Genomic DNA, 17,535 nt, shown 5'->3' on the forward strand with positions numbered 1-17,535 from the left:
GCTAATACAAAATACAAATGCATTTTATGTAATATATACAGAATGGAGTGTGCAGTGTGTGTGTAGTGTAGTGTGATGATGTATAGTGTGTGCAATGTGTGTGTGCCGTTGAGGTATGTGGAACAATCAGAGGTCGTGTGCAAGTGGGGTTGAGTCAGTGTGTGTGTGTGTGTGTGTGTGTGGGGGGGGAGGGGGGCACAAGCCTTGTTAATGGGTCTGATGTGTGTCTGATGGCCGTGGGAAAGAAGCTGTTTTTGTTGTGCATGGACCCGGTCTCGATGGACCGCAGCCTCCTGCCAGAGGGGAGTGAGTCAAAGAGACCGTGACCGGGTTGGGAGGGGTGGGCCACAATCCTTCTGGCCCGGTTTACGGTCCTGGAGGTGTGCAGGTCCTGTAGGGATCTACAGCCGATCACCCTCTCAGCGGAGCGGATGATGCTCTGCACTCTGCCCTTGTCTTTGTCTGTTGTGGCGGAGAAGCAGATGGTGATGGAGGAGGTGAGAATGGACTCCATGATGGAGGTGTAGAAGAGAACCATCATTGCCTTTGGCATGTTGAATTTCTTCAGCTGCCTCAGGAAGTACATCCTCTGCTGTGCTTTTTTGGGGAGGGAGTTGATATACAGCTCCTACTTGAGATCTCAGGAGATGGTGGAGCCCAGGAAGCAGGAGTCAACAGTGGTCACTGGGATGTCATTCAGAGTGATGGAGGGAAGAGGGGCTGGTTTCTTTCTAAAGTCTACAATCATGTCCACTGTGTTGAATGTTGAGCTCCAGGTTGTTTTGGCCGCACCAGGGCAGCAGCTGGTCGAGCTCCCACCTTTAGGTAGACTCGTCGCCCTCAGAGATGAGACCGATGAGGGTGGCGTCATCTGCAAACGTCAGGAGAGGTGGCTGGAGGTGCAGCTGTTTGTGTACAGGGAGAAGAGTAGAGGGGAAAGAACACAGCCTTGAGGGAAGCCTGTGCTGATGGTCCTGGAGTCAGAGACGTGCTTGCCCAGTTTCACCTGCTGCTTCCCGTCAGACAGGAAGTGTGTGATCCACCTGCAGGTGGGGTCGGGCACATGCATCTGGGAGAACACGCCCTCCAGGGTGGGCGGGAGGATGGTGTTGAAAGCAGAGCTGAAGTCCACAAACAGGATCCTGGCGTAGGAGCCTGTGGACTCCAGGTGCTGGAGAATGAAGTGAAGGGACATGTTTAGTGCATCGTCCACTGACCTGTTGGCTCTGTCCTGCAGGAGGTCCAGGAGGTGAGATTACTTTTCGCAACCCAGTTTACCAAGAACACCATAGAGTTTAGGGTTAAGGTTAGGGTTAGGTGTAGGGTTAGAGTTAGGGTTAAGGTTAGGGTCTTCCTTAACCCTAAACTCAATGGTGTAATTGCTAAACTGGGTTGCGAAACGCGTATACGCGTCCAGGAGAGGGTCTGTGATGGATCTGACATGCCGCATAACAAGGCGCTCACAATCACATTCCCCACTCAGATGAAATACTTGTCACAAATGTAAATCATGACGTAAAAATGCATAAGCCAAGAGCTGTAGGCTAAGCCTATAAGCAGTCAGCTTTAATCGCGATGAAAGCATAATGTCTTGTGCAACGAGTTTACAATCTGATATCAGTTTTTTTTTGCTGGCTCTCTGATAATCCTAGACATGAATATTTTTGTCCACATAAAGGTGAGAGTATGGCAAATCGCCACAAAACCCTTGGTTACTGTTTGACTTAGGCCTATTTATTGTGCATGTAGCCTACAGTGTGTTATGTCCTGTTGTTTCAGCCGGAAGACGCTAGAGAACAGTGCGGTACAACCACCACATTAGAATGTGCTAGAAGTGTTAAGTTGAATAAAGATGTTTTAACCACATTGGAATGTGCTAGAAGTGTAAAGTTGAATAAAGACGTGTTTCAACCACATTAGAATGTGCTAGAAGTGTAAAGTTGAATAAAGATGTGTTTCAACCACATTAGAATGTGCTAGAAGTGTAAGTTGAATAAAGATGTTTTAACCACATTGGAATGTGCTAGAAGTGTAAAGTTGAATAAAGATGTGTTTCAACCACATTAGAATGTGCTAGAAGTGTAAGTTGAATAAGGATGTTTCAACCACATTGGAATGTGCTTGAAGTGTAAAGTTGAATAAAGATGTGTTTTAACCACATTGGAATGTGCTAGAAGTGAAGTTGAATAAATATGTTTCAACCACATTGGAATGTGCTAGAAGTGTAAAGTTGAATAAAGATGTGTTTCAACCACATTAGAATGTGCTAGAAGTGTAAATTTGAATAAAGATGTTTTTTTATTTTATTTACTTGCACTGCACTTTACACCTCTTTATTCAAATTTACTATTGTAGCACATTATGTGTCAAGATGGATGAGACCAGACTGGGTGCTGGGAGTCAAGACCATGATCCAGACTAGTTAAGTGGTCCCGATCATAATATCTCCATCCCTGGCTCCCACAGCCCAGCATGACAGTATACAGTAACACAACATACAGAAACAGCATCTTTTTATTTTCCATTTTTAACATGCCCACTGTTCTTTGGACCTTTTCTTTTCCAGTTACGTTTCTTAAACTTCTTCTGTAAGCCACCAGCCTGAACCTGCAGAGGACCAAATGAGAGCAATGTTACTAAATCTCTATATACACACACACACACACACACACACACACACACACACACACACACACACACACACACACACACACACACACACACAGTATTACAGAAGGACTATATATTCACACATACACACACACGCAGAAGTTGCAGTGTGAGCAAGCAATGAGACAGTAGTTTTACATCCATACATCATTTGACATAGTGAAAACAGCCACAAAAGAATAACTTTGTATAAGTAGGCGACAACACGGCACTGGTGAGAGCAGCTGACCTTCTTGCGTTTCTGTGGCGCTTGTTTGTCAACATCCATCTCCTCTTCCTCTGTTTGGAAGTCATCCTCCACCTCTTTCTCCACACCCTCTTCTGCCTCTGACTTATTCACAGAGAACAAGGATGCTGCAAGGAAAACGAGACACCGGCAACAAGCATCACCTTCCAGTAACCTGACACAACAACCCACAATGCGTAGACCCTAACCCTGACAGAGTACATGGAGTCCAGTGGTGTAGTGGTCACTGAAGTGGGTATACAGTACTATAAGCAGCTAATATTCTGAAATTATTCAGTTTTCACATCAGTGGTGGATAAGAGGTGGGTATACCGTGTGTGGATAAAGAAGTCTCCACTACCCTACTGATGGGAGTAGACACATTAGTATTCCACCTATCCACAGCAGGAATCATTCATTCTGTCAAAATTCATAAAGGTAGACTCAGCGAAGTGACGTCAAACCAGGAACACGGTCACCCACTAGAGAAAGGATTTTTAAGAAAGGGAGATGTTTCCCTTTTTTCAGAGCTGTCAGGTAGGAAATGATGCAGAAAATAGCACAGGTTATGATGCTATTTGACTCTCGGGTTAAGCGTGCCGGCTGGCTTGTTTCGTGAGTGCCGTCACATCACAGCCTAGGGCTGCACAATTAATCGTGAATTAATCGAAATCGCGATTATGACCTCCTTAACTAATCGCAAAAGGCCGCAATTAATGTGATTAATAATTTTGCTTTGAATTGAGTGTGCTAGGACTACATGGACGAATCACAGGCACTTATGCTCTCTGACCAATCACATGCGTTACCGCTGAGTGCGCTGTGCGCAGCAATTTCACTGAGAAGACAGATAGCAGTAAGTGTCACAAGAGTACCTGCAGCCGTAAGTAGTGAAAAAATGAGCGAAAACGAGATCAGTGAGTTAGTAGCAAGAAAGGGATCAACGTCTGTGATTTGGGAGCATTTTGGTTATTATATATCAATATTATATATTAAATATTAATCGCAATTATTAATCGCAATTACCATTTTGAAGCAAATAATCGCAATTATTATCTTTTGTCATAATCGTGCAGCCCTAATACAGCCTGACCTTCACAGGGCCTGATTAAAATACATAAACAGGTACTAACGGGGGTACAGGTCGCTCATGCTGTCTTCCGAGTCACTTCCCTCCTCCTCACTGGTAGCGGGTTCCCAGGCGGCGTTCCCCCGCTGGGTGTTACGACTGTCCCCCTCTCCTCCGCTGTGTCTGGGCCTCTTCTGTTTGAGCTGGACCGGGACGTACTCCACGCCCTGTCGGACACAATCCTCATCTAGGGTGGAGATAGCACCATCACTTCACTGAGCCAAAAGTGGAAGGAAACTTCAGTACTTCATTTTGCACATGTCTATGCACTAATGTTTGTTTTGTCCTTGTTATGGCACCTTTGTTTGCACTGTATGTAGCAGCCTGTATGTTCAAGACAAATTTCCCTCGGGACAAATAAATGAATCTTGAGTATCAGGATTGTTCTAGATATAGCTAAGTATTTGACGGCTAAAAACAGATAAGAACTACTGGCTTTGAACTGGTACATCGCATTCCCCCCATATCCCTCTGGAATATGTAGGGGTAGGTTGTATGCCCACCTCCCTTGTTCTCTGTAAAGCGCATTGTGTTGCCTGTGTATGAAATGCGCTATACAAATAAAACCTTTTTTTTTTTTTTTTTTGATTGATTGATTCAACACATCAACAATGATGCATGCACTAATTTACAGGACCAAGCTCAGAGAGATATACAGTAGATTGTGAAACAATGGTATTAGCTAACATTTTTCCAGCGCTCGCTTGAAGCGTTTTCCATTGACGTGACGCAGGACATGGTGAGGAAGCCGGTTGATGTGCCTGAGGGTCAGCTTACAGAACAGATGATTCCTGAGGGTCAAACAGGAATGCGTTAATCAATTTGCATAACCAATTATAATATATGCAATAACTAATTAAGCAGACTCCAGGGACAAAACAGGGTACCGAGTATGCAACCAAGATTAAAATGATAGTCAATGAACATAAAAAATGTATTAAGGAAAGAGAGAGTAACTATACTTTAAAGGTCATAGGAGGTAGATCTGCTGATCACATGAGGAAAGTGGAAGGATGAACAGCAGACCTAGCCTACTCTCCTCCTATACCAATAATTTTCTTTCAGGAGAGGCACGTACACGTAATCTAGTATGTCATATATCTATTATCTACTTACGGTTGTTTGGAGCTAGGCACCACATGAGGTTCATATTGACTGTAGTTGAACTCTGCAGTGGCGCTGAGTTTCTCGTATTTCTTCCCTTTGGTGAAGTTCTTAAGCTCTGTTAGATTGTAAGGAAACTCGTGCCCGTTGAGAGTGCATTTTATCTGAGGCGAGAAAACGTCATGGATTAGCTACCCATTAGCTTTTAATTGACGGCACACAGCACTTGTTTGTTCATTCATCAGAAAGCGACCCCGAGAACAGACATCAGACAGGCAAGTTTTCATTGTTTTGGACCGCAATGGCTGCTAGCTAAGGTTAGCAAGATAGCAAGATAGCTAGCTATATAGCTAGCGATTGAAAATTGGGATAATCCCAATAACATTTCCAATATAGCTAGCAAACCTTTTTGGCATCCGCGAGTTGAAGAAATGGATGGTTTAGAAGGAATGCTTTGAGTTCTGCAGGTAGTTCTTCCATGACAAGGAGAAAATTGCAAAAGTTATGTTGATATCCTCCCTTGTCAAGGATCCACGTGGATACTGCACGCACGTGACTTTGGCGCCATCCACTGTACCAAATCCAAAAGGTTTACAAAAGTCTTGTCTAATAAATGATCACCAACCATGGATTATATGTTTTACCTACACGCTGAAATGTGGATTCATATTGTTACATACAACCATTATTTGTTATCGCAATTATATTTTATCCCTGAAAATATGAATATTTTGCGGCCATTGCATTTAGGCATCTGCCTGGGAAGCCTATCAGTGTCACTGTGCTAAGGACCCCAGATTGTCAGCTGACAGCAGCTGACAGCGGCAGAGGCTAGCAGCAAAATAACATTTAACGCTGACAAAATTATTCCCCTGGCTCTCCATTTAGTTGTAGCCCTGATGATTTCTTTGGTATCTAGGTAGTATAGATAGTCTGATTGATGAATAACTTTAGTCTTAACCTCGGCTGTAACAATTCGGACTAGAGTGCGCCTAGCTAATCCGAGCTAGCTAGCTATTTATCACATCTGTCATTGAATTGAGTTTGCGCGAATCAAAACCTAAACAATGTCTGGGCCAAATGGAGATCCCAACATTTCAATGGACGATGGCGTCATCGATGATGACGACGAATTCAGCGAAGAAGGTAAACTTCTAGCCAGTGCTTCCATGTCATGCAGTGACATCTGTGAGAATATAGCTTCCTCACTGTTGCATTGACCTTCAATGGTCCGTGTGACTCAAGTATCAAACCTGAGCTATTTTGCTAGGATCATATATATATATATATATATATATCTTTAACCAGTTGCCTAGCTTGTTAATTTTATTTTATATTTTGTATGTTTAATTATATTTTGTATGTTTTGTGTTCCTGTCAAAGTTATTGTGCATCATTCAGCTTAAGCATCACAATATGTATGCGTGACTGCATACCCAAGATGCAGTGCATCATTGATCATTCATTCACACTTATTAGGCCTATATTAGTCAACTGTACTGTATCCACTAGGTCAAGCTCCCATTGACAAGTGAGGCCATAGGGCCCTTCAAATGAATTAACAAATCCCTGCACTTTCCTCTCATTCTTTCTTGGAAGAGTATGCAGCCATCAACTCAATGCTGGATCAGATCAACTCCTGCCTGGACGACCTGGAGGAACGCAATGACTCTCTAAATGACAAACTGCACGAACTGCTGGAGTCCAACTGGCAAGCACGCCAAGAGTTCAGAGCCCAGCTGAACGCTTCCGCGCCCCCAGGGGAGGAGCAGCTTCTCCCAGAAAAGGACGACTCGTCGACCCCCGACGGAGAGAGGGAAGGGGAGTCGGAGTGACGAGGGGACAAAGATGGACTTCTCATAACCACACTCCACAACTAATGGATTGGAGTTATAATGTACAGACTGGAGCACTTTCCTTTAGAGAATCCTCAGCAACATTCCACCCATCTGTACAAACTTTTCCTTAAAGCTGCAGTATGTAAGATTTAAACATTTAAATATTGCTGTGATCGAGAGGGATAGGTGATTGAGCTCCTCTGTGAAAATTGCATCGTTGTAGTCTGCTGTTTAGTTCTGCTACAGCAATTACAATATAATTTTATGTCAGGTCAAAGCTGACTGACTAACTTGGCAGACAGAATGTTTCCTTGTGGCTAGGTCTTAGTGCAGAAGCTACATACTGCATCTTTAAGTGTGGTGTGGCTTACACATCCCCCCCCCCCCCCACACACTGTCGGCATCTCAATATGGTTCCAGCGATGAAGTGCACAGTGAGCAAAATGTTGACGAGTGTCTTAACTCTCATAAGTTCTGTCCTTCTGTGGGCTGAAGTGACACGTTTAATTGGTTGATCAAACAATGCACCAATGTGCTCAACACCTTATGGTCAAGTGTTAGTGCTTATGCTTTACCCTTTGACAGGCAAGACAATCTATCAAAAATGTGTAATGAGTGATAATGCAGTATTTTGAATCGTGTGTGGTTGTCTTTTCAGTCATGTTCAGTAATAAATTATGCTATTTGTTGTTCTTCTGTAGGCCGATGTTCCCCATGTATTTTTCCGTCCCTAAAAGTAGTAGTATAATGATGTTAAAGGTCAATCTTAAACAGTGAAAAATGCAATTATGAATAATCAGTGCGTGGCAATTGTCAAATATTTTATTATAAATTAAAATGACCCCAATACAGAAAACAAACATCCAAAAATACATGAAACTTCCAGCTGCTAAAAAAACATCACTTGTTTGTTCATCTGTCATTTACTGAATAAAAATACATTAAGAAACATACAGCTTTGTTTCAAATGTGTTTCTATCTAGCTCTGTCTTTGCACAAATGTATTAAGTACAGAGCTGGACAGCAGAGAGGACCACCATACCAAATGACCTTGGATCATATGCCTTAACATCTCCAGACCCTGTACAAGTGAATTTAAACTGGCCATTTAATAACCGACTATATTTGGACTTTATAATTCGATGCCCCCCAGTCATGGAGGAAGTGACGCACTCACTCGTGATGCTTCATGAAGAGTCTGGTGATGGTGAATTGTTCAAGCTAATGTTTACTGGTGCTCCTCAAGAAAAAAGCTGCTGGTTATCGGTCCTGTTAGCTGCTAGTCTGCTACAACTGACTACAACTAGAGAGAAGACACTTCATTTCCCATAACACATTGGTACACTGGTGAAATCGATGTAGCTAAGGTAGCAAAGCTACACAACTGCAATGCTTTACAGTAGAGACGATTCTACTCAATGAACATAATTATTTTTTTAGTCCAGTGTATTGGTGCACATACTGTTTGTATGACGAACCAAAAATAGAAATGACAAAGCAAGTGTCGGGAAAATGAGCACAACTATTCACACCTCATATACAGTACAAAGTCATGTTTGTGCAAGCATCTTTAAGCTAGTCCATAGCCTGTAGTCCAGGAAGTGTGAAATGAAACTAATAAGGAGTGACATGGCAAAATACAGCCATTGATTGGCGGTAGGTAATGTTCCCAGCTGTGAGGAAAACACTGAACTTTGCATAAACATTTTGCCCCTGTTGAGATCAAACTATGATCAAACATGATCTGTTCTAGCTAGGCCAATGCTTTTGCTCAAATTAATATGCTAAAGGACAGTTTTGTGGTCTTGTGGAACATGTTTTAAAGGTGCTGTTGGTAACTTTAATTTCCGTCATGAACACCTGGCCTGGCATTGTTGGTCAACAGAGGGGTGGGTCTCAGAGAATGTGTAGGCTGGGATAACGGTTGCCTTGTTTCCCCCTAGCTAAGCATCTTCGAGGTAGCCTACCTAACGGAACCTACCCGGAAATAAAAGTGACAGGTTGCACTTTCATGATCCAGTGTAAGGGGACAATTATTAAAGATAACATGATGAAATCCAAAAACAGCAGCTAGGTTACATTCTAAAGCTTGCTACAAGCACCAGCTTCTCAGCATAGCAGAAGAGGTACTTGGCTACCTGGTGGACAATCCTTCCAGTTATAACAAAAAGCAGTAGGCTTATTTGATCCTTAGCCTACAGTTTTAATGAAAGTTCATTGGTCTCAGTAACGGTTAAATTCCCCCAGAAACAGACTATAGACCAATGAGTTCCATGTCAGAAGACAGTTCTTTGCGAGTGAGATAGAATGTCTTCGATAATACAGTGATCGGGGAAAAGCAGCAGCTCAGCTCTGAGCAAAACAAACTTTGGGCCTTTTTCCCTTTAAAACACCCTCCACCCTCTATGCCTTGTCTGCTATCAAAGCCAAAGAAATATTTAGAGATTCAGCGACTTTATGTTAAAAATAGACAAAGACAAAAAACAAAAATGTCAAGGACAATTTAGCACTTCAACAAAACTAGGATCAGTTCAAGCAAACATTCAAGCAAAAGTATCACTTTTTTTTCTTCTTTTTTACACTTTTTTTTCTTCTTTTTTTTAAAGCTCACAGAACGTTCTCCGGTAGGCCATAAGTCGCTTGCTAAAATTCAGCAGAATTGCTACATTCTAAAATCTCACTATAAGCTTGAGCTGTGTTTTTAGCATTAGCAATGTGTAAAACACCTTGACTTTAGCAAATCCCATTCCCTCCTAAGCTGGTCAACTACACTGTATTATGTTAGTTATTTGGATTTCACTAATTAGCAATCATGTTGTTGAGCTGAAATGGACCTTCCTTTTCACATTATTCTTTTAACACTTCATGACAGTAACCCATTAGTAATTAGTTTCCTTTGTTCTCTACTTCAGCGATGTTCCACTCAATGCCTGCCAGAAATCCCACAATACGTTATCAAAAAATACCAACAATTTGGTGGAGCCAGGGCATTCACTTCTGAGAGCAGAGTGTGACACCTTGTCCCAAGCTTACATACTGTACCCTGTCCTACGTTAGCGATTGTACTGATAATCATATCTTTCTTCCTCCCTATTTCTTACTTTCGTTCGTTCTTTCCTTCCGTCTCTTCTCTCCCTCTTTCCCTCAGCGTCGCCGCGTGGCTCTCCCAGACCTCCGTTTGGGAGCTGCTTTAGCCTTACCACTGCTGCTCTTCTCTTCTGCTACGGCAGGGGCCTCCTCCTCCTCTTCCTCCACCTCTCCCGTGACCGAGGCGGGGTTTGAGGCGGCCTCTTCTAGAACCGAGGATGGGTTTAAGGCGAGCTCTTCCTCCTCGGCCTCCGGCCCCGCGGGGCTCTGCTGGTCCGGGCTCCCCTGGAGCAGAGCACTCTCCTCTGGGTCCTCGGAGCTGCTGAAGGTAGGGAGGTTAGGGTCAAGGTTGCTGGTGCTAAATGAGGCGAGGTCCCCTTGTGTTGAGATGAATGATGACTGGTTAGATAAATAGACAGATAGGTACTTTATTTTGTCCTCCACCCTGGGGTGGGGAGCGGATGACGATGCCAGTCTGGTGATATTGATTGTGGGCTGCAGCAAGTCAGGGTTGCTGAGGTCATGCCCTTTGACCTCAGACTCCAGGGAGCTGCTGTGTTGGAGTAGCTCGTCACCGGAGAGGCTGTTCGAACCCGAACCGGTGGGGTTGCTAGCTCCACCCAGGCCATCCAGGCTGGTCTCCATCACCGGCTGGAGCTGCTCCTCGCAGTTGCCGTCTGTGAGGGGCGCTGCGTCCTTCTGGCTGTGCAAGGCTCTGTACTTCTGTATGGAGGGAGAGGACAGAGACGCCACACTGAGCCCACAGATGTGACGCCATGGCAGATACACAAGGCGAGGTGCAATACATTCCCAGCGTTTTACAGGCTAAAGTGTAGAGTAGAGATGCAACGGTACAAACATTTCACATCATGATTATAGTGACCAAAATTATCACGGTTATCAGTATTATCGTGGTATTGTTAAAATGTGCTGAAAATGTTCAAAAACTACTGATAGACGCTGAAATCATGAAACTGACTGAAAACCACAAATAATTAGCAGCACTATGCAGTTTTTGTTTGCATAAACATTAAAATAATGTGTCTTGGAGACTGTTGCTCGCTTTGGTTAATGCTGGATAGTAGGGCTGCATGATTATAACAAAATATAAATATTGCGATCATTTGCTCCAAAATGGTAATTGCGATTAATAATTGTGATTAATATTTAATATATAATATATAATAACCAAAATGCTCCCAAATCACGGACGTAGATCCCTTTCTTGCTACTAACTCAGTGACCTCATTTTCGCTAATTTTTTCACTACTCACGGCTGCGGGTACTCTTGTGACACTGGTCTTGACCTACTGCTATCAGTCTTCTCAGTGAAATTGCTACACACAGCGTGCTTAGCGGGAACGCATGTGATTGGTCAGACAGCATAAGCGCCTGTGATTCGTCCGTGTAGTCCTAGCACACTCAATTCAAAGCAAAATTTTTAATCACATTAATTGCGGCCTTTTGCGATTAGTTAATTGCGGAGGTCATAATCACGATTTCGATTAATTCACGATTAATTGTGCAGCCCTACTGGATAGTATTTACAGTGAGTTTTTCAAAGTGCAGAACTCAAACACTGTTTTACTGATGATTTTATCACGATAAATGTAATCGTATTTTATCACGGTTTATCATAGCGGTTATTGTTACATCCCTAGTAGAGAGTTGACCTGCTGCTTATTCTTGAACGTTTCGAGCGTCTCCCTTTGTTCTAAAGCGTTTAAGTGGAACCCTGGAGAGACCAACCTTGAGGTTCTCAAAGTGCTTGAGGGACTTGCAGTGGGAGTGTCGGGCTGAGGACTCAAAGTGGTAGAACTGCTGACAGAGACGGCAGAGGAACCCGGCCACCGGGCCCACGAAGCTGGACCCTGAGAGAGGACACACCACAGGACATGATGTCCCCAACTCGGACTCAATAAGGCAAGGCAAGTCTAGTCTATTTCTACAACACATTTCAGCAACAAAGCAATTCCAAGTGCTTTACATGAGACATTAAAAGCATCAAGACAAAGTGCAAGAAACACATAAAAGGTCATATAAAATGAAATGCAAAAAAGGACATTTAAAACAAAATGCAGGAAAAATAAAATACAGGAATAAAAGTTACAGTGCAGGGTATGAATGAATAATTATATGATTTAATAAAAAGCATAAGACAATTCAGACTCAGACAAATGCTGCTTATCAAAGAAGATGAGCAGAACTGTGGAGTCAGTGGGTTAGGGTTAGAGGGTTAGAGGGGTGAGACGCCCGGTGGGTGAGAAGCCCGGTGGGTGAGAAGCCCACTCACCGTACACGGTGTCTGGGTCATATTCCTCATCGTCAGCCATGTCCTCCAGGGTCACCTCCACATGGCCTGGGCTGCCCTCCTACGGACAGGAGGACAGAGAGAGTGACAATCACAGAACCAGAGACAAAGAGGGATAGAAAGTGTGTGTGTGTGTGTGTGTGCGTGCGTGCAGACAGTGGCCCAACCTGTCCAAGAGAGCTGCCCTGTCCGCCATCTTCCCTCTCCCCCTCCTCTCCCTCAGCGCTGCACTCCTCCTCTCCCTCGTCCACGTAGCAGCCCTCTGCCTCCAGGGCCATCAGCTGGGCCAGGACCTCGGGGCCGCCCTCCGCTCGGAGCTACGGGGAAACGAGGAGACGATCAGGCAAGAGGAAATTCCTTAAGCAAGATTAACAACTCTGGAGAACTTATTTGATGTATATAACTTTCACTTGACGCAGGATACAAAAAAAATCTTCTCTCCATTTGGGGAAACACAAACACTCAAGGTGGTGGGAAAAATCAAGAATCATGAATCATGATTCGATTCTCCACGATTATCAATTGATTCACAAACTTCGAAAAATAGTTCCCCCCCCCATACATTTATGTTCAGATTTTATCCAATTTTAATTTGATTTTCAGTCTGTTTTTTTTTTTCTCACTAAAGTTACAGTTACATTGTCAAAATGTACTGGTATGTTTGTCGGCGGTCACGCAGCGGTGCAGTAATTATGCGCTTGGAGCGTATTTAATAGTTTACTGTAGTCAAATGTTGGAAAAGTCACTGAAAAAGATCATCCATCACATCGATAATCGAACGCCATTTTAAAATCGAAAACCTTGACCCCAAGAATCGAAATGGAACCGTGAGATGGCCAGCGACCCCCGCCGGTACCAGACACACACCTGGTCCACGCGGCGCCGGTGCTCCTGGGACTGCGTGTGCTCCACAAACAGGCGCGTGGTCCTGAAGTGCCTCTTGCACACCGTGCACGTAGGGCTGGCCGTTTGACACGCAAGCTGTGGAGGAAGACCCGGCAGAGTTATAGATACATGTGATGGAACTATCAAAGTATGAATCAAGAGTAAAACATTTTGCCGAGGTTCAAGCCAACCGTTCAAAGACTGGTTCTTTATTCCAAAATACATACAGTTGCAACTGGGTTCTTGAATAGAACACAAAAACAGCGTTTCACCCAAGAACTAAAGACCCGTTTTGCGCGGTCTTATATTCAAGGTTAGGCCCGGATATGACGTTGCTAGGATCTGATTGGCCAACTCATCATTTACACGTCATCAACAATGGCGAACTAACAAGGTTGAGAGTTCAACACAGCAGACTCCAATGAAAACTGTCGGATGTAGTACCAAGTGTGAGTATGTAAAACTTTATTTATATAGCACTTTTCACAGCACAGAGTCAGTGCTTCATAGGTAAAATAGATGGAGTCACAAAACAGACACAACATTGGAACAAAAGAAACAGAAGCAACGGTCATTTATGGCTGTCTAAAAGCCTGCTTGAACCGGTGAGTCTTGAGCCGTCCCTTAAAAATGACCACAGAGGGAGAGACTCCCTGGGTGTTACCTAACAACGCACTTTCTGATTGGTCAGTTTCTACCTTGTGTTCCTTGGTCCGGCGGTGGTCCATCACGTTACTGGTGAAGTGGGTTTGACAGGCGGCACACCAACGCTGCAGACCTGGTCTCTTCTCTCTGTGACACGCACACACACACGGGCGCGCAAACACACACACACACAGGCGCGAGCGCGCAAACACACACGCACGCAAACACGCACGCAAACACGTCAGACATTATTATAGATTTATTCTAATAATTAAGAAAAAAATAGTTGAGAATGCCAAGGTTCATCTTTGCAAGTCCAAGCTGGTTACTTTTATTCCAAATAGTTTACGAGTTTGCAAAGTCGGACTCTCAGAGAAGGGAAAATCCACCAAGAGCCCTGATTATCATCAAAACAGAGCATTATAAACAGTGTCGGTGTGACCATACCTGCATATGCAAATACCTCACTAGCCAATTATCAGTGAGTAGGCTAGGTCTGAGGGTCAACAGCTGAAGTGAACATTTACAGAGATCAGAGATAGCTGGGAGGAGGGGACCCCTGGGGAGGTCTCCTGCCATAAAGCATGGTTTAGGCCTGGGGGTAGTGGGGTCAGGGACCAAGCTCACCTTATAAGACAGGCCTAGGACAATGTCTCGAGCAGAGAATACACTCATTTGAATGTATCCATTACATCTCCAACGAGGCGCGATAGCAAAGCTGTATGTGTGCTCCTTCCTTCCTTCCTTCCTTCCTTCCTTCCTTCCTTCCTTCCTTCCTTCCTTCCTTCCTTCCTTCCTTCCTCCCTCCCACCCACCCTGTAGCAGGCCCTGGAGAACCCCCCCGTCCCCGTCCCCGTCCTCAGCCAAAGGTCCACCCTATGGCTCCTGGAAAGGCCCCCTGCCTCCCCATCACTAGCTCCTTCCCGCTGTGTCGTCCCTCTGGAATATGTAGGGGTGGGTCCTATGCCCACCCTCCCATTGCTCTCTGTAAAGCGCATTGTGTTGCCTCTGTGTATGAAATGCGCTATACAAATAAAGTTTGATTTGATGTGATTATCTGGACTGACCCGTCTCTGCGCGCCCCCTGTAGGGACTCCTGGACTCGGGGCAGCAGGTTGACCAGGCAAGCGTTGCTCATGTGCTGAATCTCCATCATCCTCTGCTGGTGACCCAGGCCGTTCATGTGGCTCTGGAAGTTCTGGAGAGAGAGAGGGGGGGGCGTCGTTAAGGGGGCAAGGCCGTCGTTAAGGGGGGTACAAGGGAGATTATTCATGGGGGGCAAAGCTTGGATGGGGCCCAGAAAACCAGCCGTCGCTCATTGATATATATGATCAAGTTCCTGGCGACACCCGTGGAGGGAGTGAGAGTACATCTCAGTGTGTGTGTGTGTGGTCTACAGAGCAATATGTCTCACTATAACTGAACCAAGTATTCACACAGCTAAAAGCAGAGCAGGTTAGTCTGGTCTGGAGTGGACGCATTACTTTGCGGTGTTCATCAGATGCCAAGAGGAAACAGCCAAGGCTGACTAATGGATCACTGAGACGTTAAGCTAAGCTCCGAGTTGATTCTTAGGGCAGCACATTTCACTCTACCTTCTAAGGCTGTGTGTGTGTGTGTGTGTGTGTGTGTGTGTGTGTGAGTGCATGTGAGTGTGTCATACACAGTGTTCCACCGTACCTGCTGGTTGTGGCAGGTGATGCTGCAGATGTAGCAGTAGAATTTATTTGCCCCCTCCCCGCCCCCGCCGTCCTCCTGCCGGCCCGGTGTCGCCCCCGTGGCGCCCCAGACCTCGGGCGCTTCCTCCTGCAGGACCGGGTCGAACGACCGGCTCTCCTCACTCAGCTGGGCCGGGACCGGCAGGGTGGATTCTGCGCTCTGGACCTGCTCACGCACACGCACACACACGCACGCACACACACAACAGCGCTGAAGTGATACGCGCCACCACTCCGCCTTTCACGACGCGCGTGAAGCAAACGGTCTGGGTTCATTTCCTTAGAGCGGACTTTACAGAATAAAGAATTCCGTCTGAGACTGTGAGCCGCCCCCTGGGGAGGGCGTGGCCGGGCCTGCCCGCTCACCTCGGCAGCTCTGCTCTCCTCCGGGGCCTCCGGGACCTCTGTGACCTCCATGACCTCTGCCTCCGCAGCGCTGACCCCCTCCTCCTCCAGGATGATGCAGTCTGGTGACGCAGGAGGAAATCAACACGCAGCGAGAGGTTGAGAAACGGCAGCTTCTCTAGACAGGATATGACCTCAGCAGAGCCCTGAGCATTAAGGACATTGTGTTTTATTATGCTGGAGATTGAGGGTCTTGGAAGGTCTATCCTTGGACTAGTCTCTCGCTTACTTGGTAATGGGTGTAGATGTGTCTCTCTAATGTGGAGAGATGTAGATGAGTCTCTCTAATGTGGAGAGATGTAGATGAGTCTCTAATGTGGAGAGGTGTAGATGAGTCTCTCTAATGTGGAGAGATGTAGATGAGTCTCTAATGTGGAGAGATGTAGATGAGTCTCTAATGTGGAGAGATGTAGATGAGTCTCTAATGTGGAGAGATGTAGAGGAGTCTCTAATGTGGAGAGATGTAGATGAGTCTCTAATGTGGAGAGGTGTAGATGAGTCTCTCTAATGTGGGGAGATGTAGATGAGTCTCTAATGTGGAGAGGTGTAGATGAGTCTCTCTAATGTGGAGAGATGTAGATGAGTCTCTAATGTGGAGAGGTGTAGATGAGTCTCTCTAATGTGGAGAGATGTAGATGAGTCTCTAATGTGGAGAGGTGTAGATGAGTCTCTCTAATGTGGGGAGATGTGAATACTGTGAGAAGGTGAATACTGTGAGAAGGTGAATACTATGAGTGAAAGACGTCTAAAAGGAGGTCAGAGGTCACCTCCAGGCTCGCCGTCCTCCGGGGGACTCTTGTACTCCACACCCCCCAAGACCCCGTCCGTCTCCACAGTGGACTCCTCCACCGGTTCCTCTGACCTGAGGAGAGGAGAGACAGGGACCCTGGTTAGACTTGCTTTTAAAATGCATTTTGGACGATCAGATCACAAGTGAACTGCGAGACATCATCGTTTACACCTGTGTCTACCGTGCATCTCCAAATGTGTCCAGCTGACCACTTGTGTTTGTGTATAGTAACTCACTCACTCTTGCCTGCGTGCGTGTCGCACAGCTGTTCCATGTAAATAAAAATCAATCAGTTGGTTTGACTTCGAGTTGTCGAATCGTGTTTCGATTTATACTGTAGGACAAATCATTTGCAGCTTGAAAAAGTGCAGGATAAGTCGAAAAAGCAAAAATTGATGCATTGATGACGTGTTTTCCTGTTACATCTTTGTCGGGGACACATTAGCGTTTAGACTACTAAAGATATGTGGTCAAATGCGTCCAAGACCACCTCGGCAAGTGGTTTGAGGAAACGTTTCACAAAACGTCTTGGTGGCCGTTTACACTTGTATTTAGCGCTGTCCACTTTAAATCCGATCGTCCAAAAAGCATTTTAAAACCAAGTCTAAACAGGGTCAAGGACAGTTTCATACCTGTCGATAAAATGTTTTTGTTGAATGTTGCCTTCAATTTTTAATTCCACTCTACACACTCCCAGTCTCCATTAGTTTATTGTTTATTGTCCCTT

The 17,535-nt window shown here is 45.0% G+C and overlaps 3 protein-coding genes across 5 annotated transcripts in view; 1 reads left to right on the plus strand and 2 right to left on the minus strand.

The window, feature by feature from the left end:
- Window positions 1-2,502: 2,502 nt before the first annotated feature.
- surf2 (surfeit 2) lies at window positions 2,503-5,667 on the minus strand. The gene is made up of 6 exons (XM_084441621.1): window positions 5,535-5,667; window positions 5,142-5,293; window positions 4,713-4,816; window positions 4,030-4,212; window positions 2,900-3,024; window positions 2,503-2,607 (listed from the first exon to the last, which is right to left on the minus strand). Exons 1-6 carry the CDS (start codon window positions 5,607-5,609, stop codon window positions 2,515-2,517), a joined length of 732 nt encoding a protein of 243 aa, XP_084297747.1. The 5' UTR covers window positions 5,610-5,667; the 3' UTR covers window positions 2,503-2,514.
- Window positions 5,668-5,955: 288 nt separating this feature from the next.
- On the plus strand, window positions 5,956-6,977 carry bbln (bublin coiled coil protein). Its single transcript, XM_084442118.1, has 2 exons — window positions 5,956-6,275; window positions 6,729-6,977. The coding sequence occupies exons 1-2, from the start codon at window positions 6,197-6,199 to the stop codon at window positions 6,962-6,964; spliced, it is 315 nt and encodes a 104-aa protein (XP_084298244.1). The 5' UTR covers window positions 5,956-6,196; the 3' UTR covers window positions 6,965-6,977.
- A 13-nt stretch (window positions 6,978-6,990) lies between these two features.
- ciz1a (cdkn1a interacting zinc finger protein 1a) overlaps window positions 6,991-17,535 on the minus strand; it is a 15,718-nt gene continuing 5,173 nt past the window's right edge. The window contains exons 7-17 of one of the 3 annotated variants that reach the window (XM_084442117.1): window positions 16,786-16,880; window positions 15,980-16,080; window positions 15,576-15,782; window positions 14,963-15,093; window positions 13,949-14,042; window positions 13,233-13,346; window positions 12,533-12,682; window positions 12,348-12,426; window positions 11,804-11,925; window positions 10,482-10,777; window positions 6,992-10,376 (exon numbers count right to left, since the gene is read on the minus strand). In XM_084442117.1, coding sequence (XP_084298243.1) covers window positions 10,112-10,376; window positions 10,482-10,777; window positions 11,804-11,925; window positions 12,348-12,426; window positions 12,533-12,682; window positions 13,233-13,346; window positions 13,949-14,042; window positions 14,963-15,093; window positions 15,576-15,782; window positions 15,980-16,080; window positions 16,786-16,880 — 1,654 coding nt within the window. In that variant the 3' untranslated portion in view covers window positions 6,992-10,111. Of the gene's footprint in view, window positions 10,778-11,803; window positions 11,926-12,347; window positions 12,427-12,532; window positions 12,683-13,232; window positions 13,347-13,948; window positions 14,043-14,962; window positions 15,094-15,575; window positions 15,783-15,979; window positions 16,081-16,785; window positions 16,881-17,535 lie in introns of all 3 variants that reach the window. The other 2 variants (XM_084442115.1, XM_084442116.1) reach the window with 2 other exon arrangements.

This window comes from Borostomias antarcticus, assembly GCF_949987555.1.
Source record: "Borostomias antarcticus genome assembly, chromosome: 8".
Taxonomy (NCBI): Eukaryota; Metazoa; Chordata; class Actinopteri; order Stomiiformes; family Stomiidae; genus Borostomias; species Borostomias antarcticus.